Source organism: Caloenas nicobarica, chromosome 3 (genome assembly GCF_036013445.1).
Source record: "Caloenas nicobarica isolate bCalNic1 chromosome 3, bCalNic1.hap1, whole genome shotgun sequence".
Lineage (NCBI taxonomy): Eukaryota > Metazoa > Chordata > Aves > Columbiformes > Columbidae > Caloenas > Caloenas nicobarica.
The window spans coordinates 2,873,723-2,894,594 of NC_088247.1; the positions used below are offsets into that span (position 1 = coordinate 2,873,723).

Below are 20,872 nucleotides of genomic sequence, written 5' to 3' on the forward strand. Positions count from 1 at the left end.
GAGAACCTCGTGTAAATACCTTTTAAACCCCACCAGGGATGGTGACTCCAGCACTGCCCTGGGCAGCCTGTTCCAATGCCCCACAGCCCTTTGGGGAAGAAATTGTTCCCCACATCCAACCTCAACCTCCCCTGGCGCAACTTGAGGCCGTTTCCTCTGGTCCTGGCGCTTGTTCCTGGGGAGCAGAGCCCGACCTCCCACCCGGGGGAGCACAGAGGGGCTCCCTCTCCCCAGCCCCCGGGACACAAGGCCCGGGGTGACGGGGTTGGGGGGGGACACGGGGACACCCGGCGCTTCCCGCCGCGGCCCGGCAGGGGGCGTCCCCGGGGCCTCGCGCCCGCCCTCGCGCCGCCGCCAACCGTCCCAACGGCCGCCGGGGCCGCTCACCCCTCCCCGCCGCCGCCCCGCTGCCCTCCGGGCGGGGGGGGCGATGCCGGCAGCGCCGCGGCGCCTCCTCCGCACGCTCTGCAGCTCCACCGTCAGGATGGGCGACTGGGCCTCCCGGCTGCCGCGGAAGGAAGAAGCGCTCCCCGGCAGGAGCCAGCGCATGGCGGTGGCAGGTAGGAACGCTGCCCCGCTCCCCCGCCGGCACCGCGGGTGAGGAGGCGGGGGTGGGGGGTAAGCGGGGTCGCTGCCTCAGGCGGGCGCTGCGCGCATGCGCGGAGCGCTCCCGGCGGGGCGGGCGGCGGCGGCTGAGGCGCCTGCGCGATCGTGTGAGGGGTGACATGGCGGGGGGGGTGTGACATGGCGGGGGGGTGTGACATGGCGGGGGGGTATGTGACATGGCGGGGGGGTATGTGACATGGCGGGGGGGGTTGTGACATGGCGGGGGGGGGTGTAACATGGCGGGGGGGATGTGACATGGCGGGGGGGGTTGTGACATGGCAGGGGGGGTGTGACATGGCGGGGGTGTCCGGTGTCTGTGAGGCAGCGGGAGTTCAGGCGAGAGCCCTGAGGACGCGCGTATTTCGCGGTTTAGCTCCACAGTGACGTTTCCTGTAGGAAACGCAGGAATTAACTGCTGGAGAGAGTCCAGCGCAGGGCAACAAAGATGATAAAGGGAGTGGAGCATTTCCCTTATGAGGAAAGGCTGAGGGAGCTGGGGCTCTTGAGCTTGGAGAAGAGGAGACTGAGGGGTGACCTCGTTAATGTTTATAAATATGGAAAGGGTGAGTGTCAGGAGGATGGAGCCAGGCTCTTCTCGGTGACAACCAGTGATAGGACAAGGGGCAATGGGGACAAACTGGAACACAGTATGTTCCACTTAAATTTGAGAAGAAACTTCTTCTCAGTGAGGGTGCCAGAGCCTGGCCCAGGCTGCCCAGGGAGGTTGTGGAGTCTCCTTCTCTGCAGACATTCCAACCCGCCTGGACACCTTCCTGTGTAACCTCATCTGGGTGTTCCTGCTCCGACGGGGGGATTGCACTGGATGAGCTTTCGAGGTCCCCTCCAACCCCTGACATTCTGTGATTCCTGGAGCAACCAACAAGCACATACCTGTTTTTCCTCACATATGAATTTTCCGTTTCATTTTTAGGGCCCTAGTAGTCCCTTTCAGGGTTTCAAACAGATTACCTTATCCCTTTGAAATAATAATACCTCAAAATAATGCCTAAGCATGGCGTGGATGTGCTAACCTTAATGTTTGCAAAGTGGTTTTGAGTTTTTCAAAAATAATTCTTTCAGTGATTCTCCAGTACTCGTTTTATTTTGAGTGAACGTATGCTCTCACGTAAGCAAAATATCAACCAAGATTTACATTGTTGGGCCTCCTGGAAACTAAAAACTTTGCAAGATGACTGTTATCACTGTTAAATAGGAATTATAGTGGCAGCTTGATACATGGACGACCTTTCTTCCATTATACAAGGTGTTTATTTATATGGATCTTTGCTCCGGGCACCAAAGGTCCCTAATGAAGTCTGTGAACTTAGGAAAAAAAACCAAAACAAAACACATAAGGTACGTAAGTGCTGGTGGGAGAATAATAAATGGATGATGGCACAAGCTTAGTGTTTGAGGACATAGTAATATCTTACATTGTATAGATATTTGGTAAAATGCTGAATGTCGTGAAATTAAAGGTATCGGGAAGAGTATTATGTCTGATGTGGGGAAGGTGGACTCGAAAGAGTGGTGCAGAGATGGGATTAGGGCAATGAACTCCAGAAATGGTACTGAAAGTAGTGGATTGTCTAGATTAAAGTGGCACCTTCACATTGTTTGGGGATAAAAACCTGGCCAGAAGATGCACTAGGCCCATCTTATGCTCTGTAACTCCATAGACGGAGTTATTTTCTGCTGCTGTACAAAAACCGTCCTCATGAGGCTAAATATGACACTTTTTGGACATTCTTCTATGACTAAACATGATGTTATGTACTTAGCAACGGCATGGAGCTCCAATGAACTGCAAAAGTTAAAATTTTTCAGGTGTAAACTCCTTTCAGGAAAGAAAGGCCATTTAAATTTTAACGTCACATTTACTCAGTAACATTTCTTTCTAGTTTACCCTTCACCAGCTGAAATGCTTCCAGCGTCTGCGAGCTCTGTAGGTTTGTGTGCTGTAGGCTGCCGACCAACCTGACCGTTGACCTTGTAGACCCTTGCTGTTTTCTTAACGTGTCTCTTGAACTGAGTACCCAATACTGGACATGGTCACCAGAGCAGGTCACACAGGTCGGTCCAGGTGGGTTTGAATGTCTCCAGAGAAGGAGACTCCACACCCGCTCTGGGCAGCCTGATCCAGGCTCTGGCACCTCACAGTAAAGAAGTTTCTCCTCATGTTCAGATGGACCCTCCTGTGCTTCAGTCTGTGCCCATTGCCCCTCTCCTTGTCGTTGGGCACCACGGAAAAGAGTCTGGTCCCTCCTCTTGACATGCACATTATTTTACACTGGTGCAGAGCTTGTGCTTCTCCTTGTTGATCTTCATGAGGTTTCTGTTGATGTAGACCTGTAATTTTCCAAGGTCTTGTTCATTGAAGCTCTGCTGTTTGGAGTGTCCACTCTCACCCTCTGGTTAGCCTTGCCCTCAAATTTGCTGAGCGTGTTTTCTGTCACATCATTCATGTTATTCTTTAAGATATTGAATGATATTTGTCCCAGCGTCAGCCCCTGGGGTAACCTGCTACATGCCAGACATCAAGATATTGATTGCTGCCTTTTGACTATGGTGGTTCTGCCAATTTTTGATGTATTCAGTGCCTACTAAGTCTGTTCTTCAGCCAGTGCTTTCTCAGCTCCCTAATGCAAATGCTGCAAGAGACGGTGTCAGAAGCCCTGCAAAAGTCAATGTGTATTACATCCACTGCTTTGTCCTCAGCCGCGTAGCCAATCTTTTCATCGTAAAACCCGACTGATGGAGCGTGATTTGCCTTTGGTAAACGTGCCGACTATTCCCGATGACTTTCCCGTTCTCTTTGTATTTGGAAATGATTTTTGAGGAGATACACCGTTATCTTCCCTGGGACTGAACTGAGACTGAGCAGCTTATAGCTCCTCAATCCTCTTTTTGCCTTCGTTAAAAAAGGCTGTTACTGTAGCCCAAATCTTGGCATTAATATCAGAGATCTCTCCCGGTTACCAGTATTCATCTAGATATCGTTATAACTGTCACACATTTCTGGTGGTCACATCAGCGAGCTTGCTTCACAGCCCTGGGAAAACTCCATGTGACTCCTTGAACACATTAGTAGTTATAACCCATTTTTTCCCACATTGCTGCTTTTCTTTCTGACTGTGCCAATGGATGGAGAGGTTTTGGAACAGACTTTGTGAAGATTTCAGCAAAAGAGGTTTTCAGTACTTCAGTCTTTTCTGTGGTACTTCTAGGCCATCGTCTCTATTCATCAATGCACTTGGATTTTCTCTTCAAACCCTGAATGCCATCATGAATTTCTTGTGACTCTATTTGCTCTGTTTCTTTTGGGGGTGTCTGCTTTTCTTGGTGAAGGGTCTATCTGTCCTGCTGCATTCTAGTGCCAATTAATTTTACTTTTTTACATGTATAGCTGCCTGGACAGTATTTAAGTTGACTTTTTTATGAACTGTAACTAGGGCTTATTTTTGGAGTAGGGCTTATGTTTTGAGCATCCTCAAAAATCCTGAAAAATTGTGCTAGGGCTTATTTTTGGGGTAGGTCTTATTTTCAGGGAAAAAGGGTAGTTTTCACTCCAGTTTTGGCCTTTCCGATTTTGTCTCTAAATGCCTAGACAAGGCTTTGATATACCAGTACTCTTGCTTTTTATTGTTTCTCCTTGTATGCTCTCTCTTTGCATTTTATTTCATTAAGCAACTCTGTGCTTCTGATGAAGTTCCCAGTTTTTCCACATGATCTTTTGTTCCTCAGTTCTGCACTTCTGGGCTCCCTTGGTGCCTCCTGCACGTTGTGTTAATTGCGTTGTACCTGCTTGTGCATTATGTGAGTCTTGACCTTGGCTGTGTAACTCTTTTTCTTGTTTTATCGTAAGGTTATTAGTAATTTAGAATCTGAGTCTAAGAAAATTATGCAGTTAAACCTTCTATATTCCACGAATTTCTGTGAAGTGACTGGAAGTAGTTGGTTTGTGATACAAAGGGTTCTGTTTGTAGAAGTTGGTTCAACAGGGATAAATTCCAGAATATGAGTTGAAAACAATACAAACATTAGTAAGCTTCAGTTACTCTTCAACAAATTTCATACTTTGGGAATTAGAGTTTGTTGTGCTGTTTTCTTTTGTTGCAGTAGAGCTGCTGCATTCGTGTTTGAAAATTATTTCTTTCATATGATTTCTATATAATGGTGCAATACAATGTTGTGCTTTATAGTAAAATCACATATTATTTATTGCTTCTACCTTTCTAGTATAACTCCAAGTTTTCAGAATTAATTTTAGTTACATTACTGCTGAAATATTACTGTGTTTTATGAGTACATGAGTATATACTGCTTACACTATTTAATTGAGTATTTTATTTTATGATAGTGGTAGCAGCACTAGTCAAGGGGCCCTAATAATGTAGAGGGAACCTCCTGTGAAAGACCTTGTGTAATAATACGTATATATACACACAGAGGGACTATTTTTTTCTGCTAGATAGCCCGAGATAGCAGTGCGTAGTAAATTAAAAGAATATTTTGTCCCATTGGTCCCAATGAGAAGTGTCAGGAAATATCTTCTCTCTCTCTGTGGTCCCAGCTACCCTGTTTCCCCCCAAATAAGCCCTACCCTGAAAATAAGCCCTAGCGTGATTTTTCAGGGTTTTTGAGGATGCTCAAAATATAAGCCCTACTCCAAAAATAAGCCCTAATTACGATTCATTTAAGAAGTCAATTTAAATAGTGTCCAGGCAGCTATACATGTAAAAAAAGCAAGAATCTTTTGGAGCCAAAATTAATATAAGACCCTCTTATTTTTGGGGAAACAGGGTATGTTCCTAGCAGAGGTACTTATATTGTAACATACATATCAGTAGTGGGTTAACTTTTTTGAGGCAGTAAACTTACAGCTCATGGGTAGACAGTCTTAGGATTGTTTAAACTTATTAAGCCTCTTAGCTTTATAGTTATAGATTAATAGAGCAATAATTACAAATGTGGAGGAGGTCGCGGTGAACTTTAGTCTGACCTTCCATATAAAAAAGAGCGCAGCAGGAATTAATTCTCGCTTGAATCAGATCATGCTCTTTAAAGAAAACATTGATTAAAAATGTCATTTGACAGACGATCCACAGCAAAATTTCATAAATTGTTCCAGTGTTTTACAACTCTGTCCGTTAAAAAGGTGCATCTTTTGAGTCACTTTGTTGTATTTCAACTACCAACTGTTGCAGCGTTGTACAGTTTCCTTCATGAAGATGAAAACCATGGTAGTATGTGTTTTCTGGTTTTCATGAAATACATCTAGATCATAATTAAATTGCTGTTTAATCTTATTTTTTAAAAAACCAAAGACTTTAACGAGACATAAATCAAGCAAAGTGATTTTTTGTTCTGTCAGCAGAATGCACATTTTCAATAATTTCTTAATTTTTGTTTCTCTTCCTTAAACAGTCATGAATTACTTAAGGTCTTCCTTGAGATCTGGATATTGGAAGTAGACACAGGATTTCACTAGTGATATTGTCAACTGCAGTTTTGTTCCTACTCAATATTTTTCTGTTTATATACCAAAGGATAACTAACATTTTGAGTGAAAGTGTTGCACTGGGAGCTTTGTGTTTCGGTGATCCTCTGCATACCTGAGAGACTTGAAAAAGTCATCGGTATAGTGTCTGATTCTGTGTTGAACTTTAGGAATTAATCTACATTTACTTTGACTATTTGATTTAATTCCAAGTCTGTATATTTTACATTAAATTAATACAACAGTGAATTTCAGTTCTATGTGGAGTTAGTACTTCAACTTGACATAGCGGAGTCAGGAAAAGTTCCACTGAATTTTTTATGCCGGAGAAGAATGTGGCTAGTGAGCACGGGAAATGAGATTTCGATAGGTCTCACCCTTATTTTATTATTATTGTCTTCAGATGTAGCAGGAATATTTCAGCTTTAGTTGGCTTGATAGTGTTAAAACAAATACATGATCTTTGAGCGAAAGGGTGACTCTGCCTTTAATTTGGTTAAGCTGGGACATGGTGCTCAGGGGGGTTTATCAATGTGTCTAAATAACTGATGGGAAGGAGTAAAGGAGATGGAGACAGACTCTTCTCACTGGATCGCTGTGGATGGATAAGAGGCAACAGGCACAAAAAGAAATGCCGGAAATTCCATTTCAACATAAGAAGAAAACGTTTTTATTTTAATCTCCAAGGTTGGTTGAACAGTGGGACAGGTTGCCCGGAGAAGTTGTAGCTTCTCCACCCTTGGAGACAGTAAAAATCTGACAGGACACAGTCCTGAGCAACCTGCTCCAGCTGCCCTGGCTCTGGGTTATCTCCAGAGGTCACTTCCAGCCGTGCTGGGATGCACAGATGAGGTTCTCAGGGCCATGGTTTAGAGGTGAACTTGGCAGTGCTAGATGGATGGTTGAAACTGATGATCTTAAAGGTCTTTTCCAACCAAAATGATTCTATGATTCTATAAATCCTCTTGGCTATAGTGGTAGCAGCAGTGTCCCGTCTTTTCGAGGATACTCCAGCAGTTACAGAATTCCTTCTGGATCTTGGTGATCCTGTTGGGAGGCTGAAAAGACATCCAAAGCAGATATATCAAAATGACCAGCCAGAACATACCCGGGATGATGGAAGTTAAGACATGCAGTTGGGCAACTGGAAAACTACTTAATTTGAATTATCTTGAGACATAGCTTTGCGTCTTACTTCAGTAACTTCTGAATTTTTTAAAATCAATATTTTGCTAATAAATGCTTACATAGAAAATGCTTATATTTATAAAAATAGTAGTGGTCTGCAGTAGTGACTGCAGGAGGCCGGAGCAAGATCCCCAAATCTCATCTTCTTGGGCACAACACTTTTGCATTTCTGCAAAATAACAGCCTGACCCATTGCAGTGTGGGATGTGCTGTCTTTTTACTCTTGTCACTTTTTGTGGAATTGTTTCTTATTACAATTTATGTCCATAGCTACCCTGTTTCCCCGAAAATAAGACAGGGTCTTATATTGATTTTTGCTCCAAAATATGTGTTAGGGCTTATTTTCAGGGGATGTCTTATTTTTCCATGAACAACAATCTAAATTTATTCTTGAACAAGAAAATCAACATTTATTCAAATATGGTCATGTCATCACATTCTGGAACATCACCATAACTCTTCAAACCTTGAATTCCATCATGAATTTCTTGTGACTCTATTTGCAGACATATCCAAATAACCAGCCAAAGCATACCCGGGATGATGATACCTCCTTAAGTGACTGCAGGAGGCCGGAGCAAGATCCCCAAATCTGCTCTTTTTAGGCACAACACTTTTGCATTTCTGCAAAATAACAGCCCGACCCATTGTGGTGTGGGACATGCTGCTGTCAGTCTTGCAGGATGCTCCATGTCCAAGTAGTCAGAATTTTCTTCTGAAGTGTGTTTCAGTTTTCCCCAGGCTGAATGTGGGTATGTCAGTTTTTTTCTAAAGTTCCTAGGGAATGTTCTGAAGTTTTACCACAGGGATCGCCTGCTCTTCCGTCAGAGATACACTTCTTGACAGTAAATTTATGCAGAACATAAACAGGTATTTTATGGGAACTGCTTTACTTTTCCTATTCTGTCCCTTGCCTGCTGAAGTACCTCTTGCTTTTCACAGGACATGGACAGATCGGATTCCACCCCAATTGCCTGTGTATGCATGAAGAATAGTATACTTTATAATTTTACAGGGAGTATATGTCACAAGAGATTTTTAAATGAGATGATTTTAGGTATCATATGTCCTGTTAAGATTCGGTTAATTAATTTTTAATGTTGCATTTAGTCGGACATCTCTTGAAGCTTAATAGTTTCCTAACACAATGAACATTCAGAAGCAGAAATAACCCCCTACATTGTTTTACTTCTATACCTGGTTGTTTTAGTGGAATATCTGTCCATGCTGATCTTTTTCACCATTCTTAAAACACTGAAGAGAAATTTTTGTGCTCAAACTAGTGGCCTGTGATCAGATACTTTTGATTTATGCTACAGGGGCATTGCACTGCCAAAGTGCCCTGGATATCACTGAGCTGTGATCATTGAATAACCTACTCTTAAATCAATATTTTTCTACCAAAGGTGAATGGAAAAATGGAGAACTGCGGAATGAGACAGCCCGGTCCCTTGGTCCCTGCGAATTAGTATGTCATGGAAATATCCATGTTTCTGTAGCCTCTTTGTACTGTGCAGAATTAGGGAAAAAATCTGCTACCTTATGCATATTCTGTGCCCATGTATGTATGCAGCGTTAGGTTGAGAAGTTTTAAAACTGATTTTTGCTGATATTCTGACAGTTTGCCAAATTGCGCAAGGCACAAGATTTTGGAATAGAACTGCAAACTAAAACGTAAGCTAAATGTTTTCTAAGATATTTTTTTCAGTAGAATATAAGGGATAAAATGAAAAATATGAGATTTTTTTCCTTTAATGATAAATTTTTGTTAATCACAGGCAAATATAAACTTTTTTTTTCAGACATGAATTTAATATCACTATATTGTAGGTCTAAAATAGAGATGCTTGAGTGAGGTTATGCCTTAGAACAAAACCTACAGTTTCTTTTAAGATTTAGAAGGATTAATTTCTTAAAGTTTTCCACCACTTTAGTTACCTGATATGGTGGTTCACATAAAGAATTAACTAGTTGCCCATTTTTACTGCAATTTATATGGAATATGGGCCAAAAAATTGGAGATCTGACTTCCATTGAATTACAGTTCAGGAGTGTATTGAGTAACAATGTTATATATGGTCTAGTGTTTCTCAAATTTCAATTTACCTTTCCAATTCAGAAGAGTTAATTACTTATTTCTTCATTCTAAGAGATGGTCTTTGCTTCAAATACACTCAAGCCATCAATTTCCATAAATTATTAAATTTATTACAATTTCACAGCATATGCTGAGATTCAAATGAGAAATGATGTAAGGCAGAGTACACTTCTTTATGGAAGCACCTCACCCCCAGTAATTGTTTATTATCTGAAAGGCAACTTCTCATGTTTGTAGTTGCAAGATCTTTATGGGTAGGTGTAGAGGAATTTGCTTGGAAATCCTGTCTGTATTAACATACTACGGCTTTTTCTCTTTCTCTCTTTTTTTTTCCTCTCTTTTTTTTTTTCCCACCTTGTCAGGTATTTATATCTAAACACTAAACAGATCATTTTCAAGCCAAGTGCACAACTATAAATATTGTACTGTCATTGGAAAAACAGGAATTACTTTTTGAACACCCATTACTTTTAAATTTTGGAAGGTGTTGTGAGGAGAAGCGGGGATTTTTTTGTTGTTTGCATGTGCTTTTTTGCTCTTGGCAACTGGAAAACAATGACAAAAAGGAAGTTAGCTTACACTTGTGATGCTCGATAGATTAAAAGCATATAGGAAATATATTTACAGAGCTGCACATCCAGCTGTCAAACGCTGCTCCCAAGGTAACACCACCCCGATGAAAAAACCCTGCACTGCCTTATCACCTCTAAATACATAGCAATAGGAAGGGCTGTGTCATTTATAACTAAGCCCTCTTCAAAAGTTATAAAATTAAAAAAACCCCACCCTCTCGTTGGAGTCCCTGGAGTTCCTGGTCGACTACTTGGCATGCGGCTCACAGTGGGATGTGTGCCCTGGCACGAAACACCGCGGCATGAAGCTGGACCCCGGGACCGCGGTGGGGCCGGTGCGGAGGAAACTCTCCCTGGGGTTTCTCCTGGCAACAGCGCGGGTTGCTGGGAAACAGAATGACTTAAATGGGGAGAAACTTCACCCAACTGGCAGCCTCTTGAATGCAAATAAGGCTTGAAGGAGACTCCTCTTGCTGATACTGTAATTTCCCTCTCTGAAATGAAAAATGAATCCAGAGGTTCTTTATTCAGAGGATTATGTGTGAATGCTGCTCTGAGGATTCATTCGAAGTTGTATATTAAAAGAGGATAATTATTTTTAGTCAAAGGTAGCGGTGTGGTACGCAGGATTCAATAGCTTCTCGTTGCTGTGGTTTCGAAAAGGGATGTAATGTCTGAATTTGCCGAATTTATGTTCTTAAATAAACCTGTCAATTATAAGAATTAAATGCAAGAGTTATATTTACACAGGTTATTTTCTTCACTAGAGAATACTTTATATTATTTTGTGTGAATCCTGGGTTACACTGGACTTTGGCTAATTGTGTCCGTTTATCTTTAGTGCAATTTTAGCATGAATGACATTGACCTGACATTTAGGTAATGTTCTGTTTTCAACTCAGAAAATAAGAAGGTTGAGAGAAACATCTCAATTTCTTCACTTGGTCTCCATGCTACTACTTAAAAACCTTTTGTGCTTGGATACTTAATATCTGTGGCACCAGCTATGCTTTCAGTTGTGTCTGTGTAACTCGAACGACGAAATGTTCTTCTTTTTCAATATGATATTGGGTTGACTTTATCTTAGTCACACTAGCACAAAGTTAGCAAATATCATAGAATCATACAATGGTTTGGGTTGGAAGGGACATTAAAAATCATCTAGTCCAACCCCCTGCCATGAGCGGGGACACCTTCACCCAGACCAGGTTGCTCAAAGCGCCGTCCAGCCTGGTCTTGAACACTTCCAGGGATGGGGCATCCACAGTTTCTCTGGGCAGCTTGTTCCAGTGCCTCACCACCCTCATGGGGAAGAATTTCTTCCTGATATTTAATTGAAATCTCCCCTCTTTCAGTTTAAAGCCATGACTCCTTGTCCTGTCACTACAGGGCCTTGTAAAAAGTCCGTCTCCAGCTTTTTTGTAGGCTCCTTTTAAGTACAGAAAGACCGCAATGAGGTCTCCCCAGAGCTTCTCTTCTTCAAGCTGAACCCCCCAGCTCTCTCAGCCTGTCCTCCCAGCAGAGCTGTTCCAGCCTCGGATCATTTCTGGGGCTCCTCTAGCCCCTCTCCAGCAGGTCCATGTGTGTCCTGTGCTGAGGACCCCAGAGCTGGACCAGCACTGCAGGGGGGTCTCACCAGAGTGGAGCAGAGGGGCAGAATCACCTCCCTTGACCTGCTGGTCATGCTCCTTTTGATGCAACCCAAGATACTGTTGGCTTTCTGGGCTGCAAGCACATGTTGCTCATTCATATTGAGCTTCTCATCAACCAACACCTCTAAGTCCTTCTCCTCAGGGCTGCTCTCAATCCATTCTCCATCCAGCCTGTGTTTGTGCTTGGGGTTGCCCTGACCCCGGTGCAGGACCTTGCACTTGGCTTTGTTGAACTTTGTGAGATTCACATGGGCCCATCTCTCAAGCCTATCGAGGTCCCTTGGATGGCATCCCTTCCCTCCAGTGTGTCAACTGCACCACACAGCTTGCTGTCATTGGCAAACTTGCTGAGGGTCACCCAGTCCCACTGTCCAAGTCTCCAACAAAGATGTCAAACAGCACCACTCCCGATACCAACCCCTGAGGAACGCCACTTGTCACTGGTCTCCACTCGGACATCAAGCTGCTGACCGCAACTCTTTGAGTGCAACTATCCAGCCAGTTATCTATTGAGTGGTCTATCCGTCCCATCCGTGTCTCCGATTTAGAGACAAGGATGTTGTGTGGGACAGTGTCAAATGCTTCACACAAATCCAGGTTGAGGACTTCAGTTGCTCTTCCCTTACCTACCAACCCTGTAACCCCATCGTAGAAGGGGGAAGATTTAGGAGCTTATGGGAAAGACTAAATTGGTTTAAAATGATGGGCTGCTGCGGCTATTCACGTAGAAGTAGGCATTGCTAAAATACTGTGTAGTAAATCAGGTTGTGCCCTGCGTTGCACATGTGTAACACTTATTTGGTGAATGTACATCACAGGTAGAGACATGAGATTAGCTTGCCTGCTGCTCCTTCTCTTTCCACACCAGGTAGGAGAGGACTGGGAGAAAACCTTGTTGTGGCTTTATGTTGTACCTGGTACTGAGCTGGGATAGAGCACTGGGAGGGCCTGTATGTGTTGTTAGATTGCTGCTGCAGGTACCGCTACAGCAATACACAGAGTTACGCTTTTACAGGTAAAACAGGCCCTTGCACGTTTAATTCATCACATGGTGGATGTCCAAAGACATTTAAACCAAGTGAATAGCATCCCCAAAATGCTGCTTTCTTCTTCTGGCTGCAAGGAGAGTGTCCAGTGCCCTGCTCAGATGGAGGCATCTGTATTATAATATAACCAACTGAAGTGTGATGTCGTGAATTCTCTCTTCGCTACCATAGGCAAACAGATCTCCCATTGACTTGTATTTCAATTCTGTAGCAGTACGATGCTGGTCAAACCATCGTCAGGTCTCTCTCAGTCTTCCACTTGGAAGGGTTTTCCAGGAGCAGACTGCTTTGACTATTTAAAAAGTTCTTTTAATTTTGTCCCTATTATTTATTGCTCTTCTCACCTCATTTTGTTTCTACACACTCATTTATCTCCTTGATGAGAGGAGAGTGGGTTCCATGCCACCTTCTCCTGTGTTCTGTTAGGGTAAAGCTGTTTTAATCTCATAAAATGGGTTACTTTAAAAAAAAAATCGTAATAATACTTTTCAGCATGGTAGAGCTCTGTTATATATGGTATTCTTAAAGAAAAGGGTAAATGCTATGGAGACTCATTCAAACTAGACATGATCACGGATTTACGTTGCGGTTACAGGGACAGATGAGCTCAGTGTAAGGCAGGTGTGGATTTATAGCGCAATAACTACTCCAGGTAACTGCCTGCGTGGATGCCTTTGTTGCACAGTGAACGCAAAGTAATCTGTCTCAGTTTCATTGAAGGGTAAGCTATGTTACATTTACTCCAGGGTAAAAAATTGCAGTTACCACAAAGAGACGCTCTAATATGTTAAGAATTTTGATTGCGTGAATCATTTTTATCTTCTCTATTCTTTCCCAGAACAGTGCAACCAAAATTAATTGAGGGAATAAGGTTATTTAATGACTTATCCTTGTAGTTGGTATTCAGTGTAAAGCCTTAAAATTTTTTTCTTGCCCAAAGAGTTATTCTGGTTGCCCTGAGTCAAAAACTGGTTTTTTTTTTTCCCTGCTCTCTTCATGAAACACCAGTTCACAGAATCATAATTTTTCCCTTTTTTTCTTGGATTTTCTTGGTTAATATTTGTATACAACATTTTCAATAATAAAGAATTTCCAAAGTCAGGTTATGCTAAATGTGAGTTGAGTTGTTCACATGCGGAACCATAGAAGTGCAGCAGCTTTAGTTCCCTCAGAACCCTCAGGGAGTACAGTATAAAACTCCTCATACTTTTAATTGATTTGAAAGAAAATAAATGCAGAATAGACCTTATATTAGGTTACCATAATGCAGATTTAAGGTTGTTTGAATGTTTCAGCTATTTACCTCTGTGTCTTAGCACTTTTGCGTTTCTCTGATGCGTAGTATTTACTCTGAATTTTCTTGGCTTAAAAAGCTTCTGTGGTTTAATTAATGTCTTTCTGTCAAATTTATACCTTCAAATTATGATGGTGTACATCGCCTTAACTTCAGTTCTATGCAATTTTTATTAAATTTATTTTTACTTTGCAACCATTGAATTATTTGGCTTGTAATTTGTTGTGTGATAAGTGTTGTTTTATCTTTGCATGCTAATATTTTGTTTATTATATGTAGAATTTTAGTGGTACGGATACATTTGTACATTGCTCTTATTTTGTTACTTGCAAATTTTTATGATACATATGAAACTTGTATTTAAATTCTTAGTATAATTAAAATAATACATGTAAAGAAGTCTGTAGTTCAAATAAGATAAAAACCTGTGCAATAGATAATGATGTTTATTGCAGTTTCTTATGTATTGCTCATAGTGAATTCCTGTTGCAGATATGCAAAATTTAAGTTAGTGGTATTGCATCCATCTGGGTGAAGAGATTACTTTGGTTTTATTTTCTGTTGAGAAATATGGCCAAGTAGATTATATCTGTATTTTTACTTTAGTTTGGGCTTGATTTTTAAGGAATTTGATTTTCCAGGAGCCTCCAGAGATGTTTTAAGGATTGCTGAAAATTCTGGAAAGACTCAGAAGCAGAACTGTAGTGGGAAATGTTTTTGTATCCCTTAGTGTGAGACAGCTCTTATTTTGAGGGCATAACACTCTGTTTGAGGGTAGAGATTTGGTGCCTCAGTCACTGGCTGGTAACTTCTGCTAGGAACCCAGTGAGAAAGAAGAAGCATCATGCCAGGGATGCTGGTTCTGATGATGTAAGTGTTTATAGAAAGCCTGAAGATCATTGAATCATAGAAACATTTGGGTTGGAAAAGACCTCCAAGATCATCGAGTCCAACTGTTAACCTCACACTGCCAAGGCCACCACTACCCCATGTCCCTGAGAACCTCATCTCTGTCTGTCCAACCCCTCCAGGGATGGTGACTCCACCACTGCCCTGGGCAGCCTGTTCCAATGCCCCACAGCCCTTTGGGGAAGAAATTGTTCCCCACATCCAACCTCAACCTCCTCTGGCGCAACTTGAGGCCGTTTCCTCTGGTCCTGGCGCTTGTTCCTGGGGAGCAGAGCCCGACCCCCCCTGGCTCCAAGCTCCTTTCAGGCAGGTCAGAGATCAGAAGGTCTCCCCTCAGCTCCTGTTCTCCAGCTGAACCCCCAGCTCCCTCAGCCGCTCCCATCACACTTGTGCTCCAGCCCCTTCCCCAGCTCCGTTCCCTTCTCTCAACTCGCTCCAGCACCTCAAGGGCTTTGTTGGTGTGAGGGGCCCAGAGTCCACACCCTGGACTAGTGCTCCGTAATCAGAAAACACTCGAGTACCACTGTGGGTGGTTTGGTGTTTTCCATAATTAGCCAACTCTGGCTGTTGGGTAGGAGAAATGTTATGACGTTGCACCCCTGCTTGAAAGGGAAGCACAGGTTGGTTCTTATTACAGGCAACACTGGCCCATCTGTTTTTATTGAGGCATAATCTGGATGATGTTGATGTTTCCTCAGAGGTCTTTCTGTTTCTGGCATTCCCCATTCATCTTTTACTATTTACAGGCTCAGAAAGGCTTTTTTTTTTGTTCATCAAACATTCAACTCCTGAGAATTTCATCCCAGGACCTGGTTGTACATCTGTGGCTCCTTCAGTTGATGCACAAAGCAGGAGTGGAGAGGACAGATGTCGATGAGCTGGCAGGCTGGATGAGGAAGGAGAGGATGACTCCAGACAGCCCTGGGGGACATAAAACTGGAATGCAGGGACAGGGACTGGTACCTGTGGTGTTGCAGAGTAGGATCGTAGGATAATCCAGGTTGGAAGGGACTTTGGGGGATCGTTGATTTATGAGATCAGTAGATTGAGAGCTGATCTACTGGTCTTGTAGAGAAAACGTCTGTAATCATCTGCTACTTTCAAATGCTGAGCTTACATTTTATAAAAGGACAAAATACCGAGTCAGGGCATCAGTGGATGATTTCCTGATATGTTTTAGCAAGCTGCAGTAAGATTTTTTTCTAAGATTATCAGAAGCAAAGTAACTGTACCAGAGATAACATTATGATATGTAGGGACTATGAGGGCTATTTGTATTGCTTGCTTTATTCTTCTTCTTCTTCTTCTTCTTCTTCTTCTTCTTCTTCTTCTTCTTCTTCTTCTTCTTCTTCTTCTTCTTATGTTTTTCCTTAGGGATTCTCCTTACCTAAATAGGGATGTGCAAATCTACTTGTGCGCTTACTGAAGTTGACCTGATGTGCGATGGGGAGCAGAAATGAAACCTCATCTTAAAGAGGTTGCACTCAGACAACTTCTAACAAAATAAACTGCTCATAGAGTAATAATGCTTAATTTTAGTTGTATTTCAAATGCCAATTTGCAAAGTTACTACTCAGAAAGGGAGCAGGAATGAGAAGAAATTAGCAGGCAAACCTGATGTTGTTGGCAGCTGAACATGATTCCTGTTTAAAACTGTGCTGAGCAGGGAAAGGATTTGGGGTAGGACCTTATACTTTGTGTCGTACTGTTGAGTGGTTTAATGCATTTGTTTTCTTACCACGTTGTCTAAATTTCTTGCTGTTTCATTTAATTCGATCCCTTGTGCCACTCTTTGTCATCAAATTGCTTTCCAAACTACCCAAACGATGTTCTCTTTTACTGGAGTAGGACCATCCCACTCTGCAAAACCTGGATTCAGACTCTGAGTGCCCAGCACGGCCATCGCAGGCTGTTTCTGTGCCAGTAAATGGAACTTTTTCTGTAGATGTAGGTGACTCAGATCATCTCTGTTTAATTGTTAAACAGATCCCGGGTCTGCCTGGGGTAGCTGGGTCAACCAGTGTGTTCCTCTGCAATTCATTTCACGAGCCAGCGAAGACCTACTCAATGTTTGACTTCATCTACAACAATGAAGAGCTTTTTGAATGAGAGAGAAAAAGTATCATCATATATGTGTCCTGTATGTGTGGATGTCTGTGCGTAGACATTCCTGGGTACTACTGTTTTAAAAATATTAAGTATAATGGAAGTGGAAAATGAGTAGAAAATTGCGTGCTCTGGGTGGATGGCTGGATGCAGATCAGGAATTCTGAGATATTAATCTCCGTAGAACCATTTTAAATATTTAATTTGTGAAAATTTCATTGTTGAAGAGAATGTTGGACACAAAGCACTTTGCACCTAAATTTTACAATGAAGCCCTTGCTTAATGCAAAACAAAGAATGTGTCCTTATTCCTCACACACGGGCTGACAATTATGAGAGGGTAACCTGACCATATTTTGGATAAATTCTATTTCTCAGTTATTTGATTTTTCAGAGCAGCCTTTTTCATAATCACTGAAGATATTTGAGAGTTTCTACCCACTTCATTACCAGTCTATTTTCACTCTACCCAAGTTGTCTGTAAGTGGATTCCATTACGAGTAACTCCTTCTACCTAAAGTGCTATGCATATATTTTCCATGTTGCACACTCTAATCGCTTTTCCAAATGACAGTCACAAGTGCCTGTGAAGCTGGGTTCCTAACATTTTGATTTTTGTAAGTATCTGTTTTTCTCCTGAGATCTAAAAGGAAATTATAAGCAGTTAAGGGTACAAATGATGTTTAAACTTCCATGTGGCCCTTTATATGCATAATGCATGTATCTAAAGTGTTCTGGGTGGCACTGGACGAAGACGATGGGAAAATGTTTTAAGCTATGAATGCAGATTCTTTTCGGTATACTCAGAAAAACAGCTGGTCCTCAAAAAACTGAAGAAGAACACATTTAGTGAAGATTGACCCAAATATCTTGAGTGAAGCTTGACCCATGCACAGGGTATTTCAAAAAGATGGACCCAATTTCAAAGCAGTGTTATTTTAAATTGAAATTCATCTTTTTGAAACACCCTGTATTTTGCTGTTTCAAATTGGGGCATATTTTGGACGTGCGGATTTGCTGCTTTGATTTTCAGCTGGATTCAAGTGCAATATTCCATCTCTGGTGCTTATCCTTCCCCATAGCATTGCTTGGCTACTGCAGCCTCCCACGGAACAGGTCACAGTCTTGCATGTGTAATGTTGTCAACGTGACAAATGATAAATGAAGGTGGCACGTGGTCAGCTGCCAAGGAAAAGACGGTCGGTCCTTGAGCAAAGTTGTACACGACTGCGCAAAACAAGCTGTCGTAGGTGGTCCCTGCCAGGGACATCTCATCCATCTATTGATCGGTCACCCTGGGGGACCTGAGTTGACACCGGAGGTCCTTGTAGATCTAGTCCTTCATGTTCAGATTGTTCATGCATTTATAGCCCTTTATTCTTGTTTTCTTGTGTATTTTTTTTCCATTTTTGTGGTTAAATCTGGGAATGTCCACTTCAGCTGTTGCTGTCTTTGCATCTTCTCTGTGGCTGCAATATTATTATTATTATTTTTTTTTTTTTACTTTTGCAACTGTATTAATTCATTCTCCTTTTATATTTGTTTCTATGGCATAGCTACATTCACTCACTTAGGGATTCTTAGAGCTTCACCAGTGTTTGGCTATTTAATAATAAATAAAAAATAGAAAAGTGGAGAGTCATTAGGCAATTCATTGTCATGATCTCTCCATAAGAACAGCCCAGGTAAAAGTAGTATTTTTTTCTGTCACATAATGTACTTTCAGACTTAAATAATAAATCAACAAAGCATCTGGCTCCAAAATTAGGGTCCTGAAAAACCCCTCTGGCTTGTTCTCAAAGGAATTGGCGTCACTTATCTCTAACGGGAATGCCCAGAAATGATAACAGGGGTGTGATAGCAGAAAGGCTGATAGAGTTAGCCCTGACGTGACAGACATGCCATGTTAATAATGTGTTTATTCTTAAGAATAAAATGTTTTGGGGATATCACGCTCATGCTGCTTTTGAGGAATATTCTCATACCAGGTGGTCAGGATGAAATGTTCCACAGTTTTCATTGACCCACAGCATTTAGGTTCTGTTGAGGACAACAAAAAAGGAAATAAAAAGTATACCCGACATTAAAGTTTTAAAAATAGCTATTCGGGGTTAAAGTCTCTTGAGTTTTCCAATGAATAAAAGCCCTTTTATATGTACAAATACCTGTTAACATTTGTGTGCTTGTATTATCTGTATTTAGGCATGCAGTTACTGTGTTTCATGAGAAAATGTAGGCCTGTAAGGGTTTTTATATTTTGTGCATCATTCTCTCATATTAATTCTTCTCATAGAACTTACCTGGTAGATTTACCTTCCCTGCAGGCAAAATCTGTGGTTATGGGTTAAGGAAGGGCCAGTCTTGTGGGTGACTTTTATATGAGATTCCAAATAAATGAGCTTGACTGAGTGAGTTGCTTTGTCTGTTCCTAAGTTTTCCACTTGTGAGGTGGGAAGTCATGCTTATTTGACAGGGATACTAGTACAGATATCCAGATAGACTATTTTTGTGAGATACAAGTGCATTCGAGTGGGATGCAAAAACACATGAATAAAGGGATTTTGAGAAAAGGCAGAATAAGAAGATATAGAATCATAGAAGCACTTTGGTTGGAAGAGACCATCAAGATCATCGAGTCCAACCATAACCTCACTCTAGCACTAAACAATGTCACTAAGAACCTCGTCTATGCGTCTTTTAAACCCCTCCAGGGGTGATGAGTCCACCACTGCCCTGGGCAGCCTGTTCCAGTGCTTTACAACCCTTTCAATGAAGAATTTTTTTCCTAATATCCGATCTAAACCTCTCCTGGTGCAACTTGAGGCCATTTCCTCTCATCCTTCCGTCGGCAGAATTTCAAATGAAGACATTGTAGGGGCTTCGAGGTGAAATATATAAAAGATGGAAAAAAGAATTTGAATTAAGTGATGACCAAGACACAGATAAATATTAATTTTTTCCTGATTCATAAAAAGAAAGATTGAAGTGATGTGTAAGATACTGCAAAAGAATACATTTGTGGATTTTTCTGTGAGCACAGGGATAATGATAGTATTGAAGGACAGAGCTACATGTCGTTCTGTAAATGTTAAACCTTTCAACATTGAACACGGTCAAATTTGGACTAGAGATGGATGGAGAATACTTGGAGAGAAAAATGAGGAATTCAACTCTTTCTATATTTTGTGCGTTGGAAGAGAATAACATCAAAAACCTTGATGTTGTGTGAGTGGGTCAAGGTACCTGAGATCCCAGTACTGGACTATTGTGACCTCCCATGGAAAAGGCCACAGTCTTGGTGGAACAACATGAAAAATAGTCCCCAAACGCATGATTTGGAGAAAGTTTTGTGTTTTCTTCCTATCTGGAGGATATTGGATTAAGTGGAACACGAGATTGATCTGGCCTGGAACTGTATTTATGGGAAGCAGGAGAAATTGGTTGCATTGAAAGATTTTGACAGCTCAAATTGGAAGAAGATGCATCTTGGAAGGTGTCCCTGAGGGTGGTGTGAGCAATTTCAGTGGAGTGGAGCAGAACTGCAATTATGGACTGTTTGAGAGGAGAGGGAATTAGGAGAGCGACAGTAAACCACACATTTGAAAAAAATATGCTTTAGGACAGGAAAAGGGTGGTCATTTCTGCAAATGAGATCCACTGTGTTTGGAGCAGTGTGTGTTGAGAGATAAAATAAGGCTCTTCATCCTATTAGCAAGACTCTTCAGGAAAACGTTTGGCTGCTAGGGGATATATTTATTTTTGCTGCCTTATTTCAGTAAGAGTCGTGAAAGAATAGTTAAAATTGTTCATCTCTGTTGGAGTTATATATTTTTTTCGAATATGGCTGAAATACTCTGTTGTCAATACATACCATTTTTGGAGGAAAACTAATTAAAAGATG

At 41.8% G+C, this 20,872-nt stretch overlaps 1 protein-coding gene across 2 annotated transcripts in view; it reads left to right on the forward strand.

The window, feature by feature from the left end:
• Positions 1–337: 337 nt before the first annotated feature.
• The window catches only part of MSRA (methionine sulfoxide reductase A), a 302,120-nt gene continuing 281,585 nt past the window's right edge, over positions 338–20,872 (forward strand). For both annotated transcript variants that reach the window (XM_065631686.1, XM_065631687.1), the window contains exon 1: positions 338–560. In XM_065631686.1, coding sequence (XP_065487758.1) covers positions 431–560 — 130 coding nt within the window. In that variant the 5' untranslated portion in view covers positions 338–430. The remainder of the gene's footprint in view (positions 561–20,872) is intronic.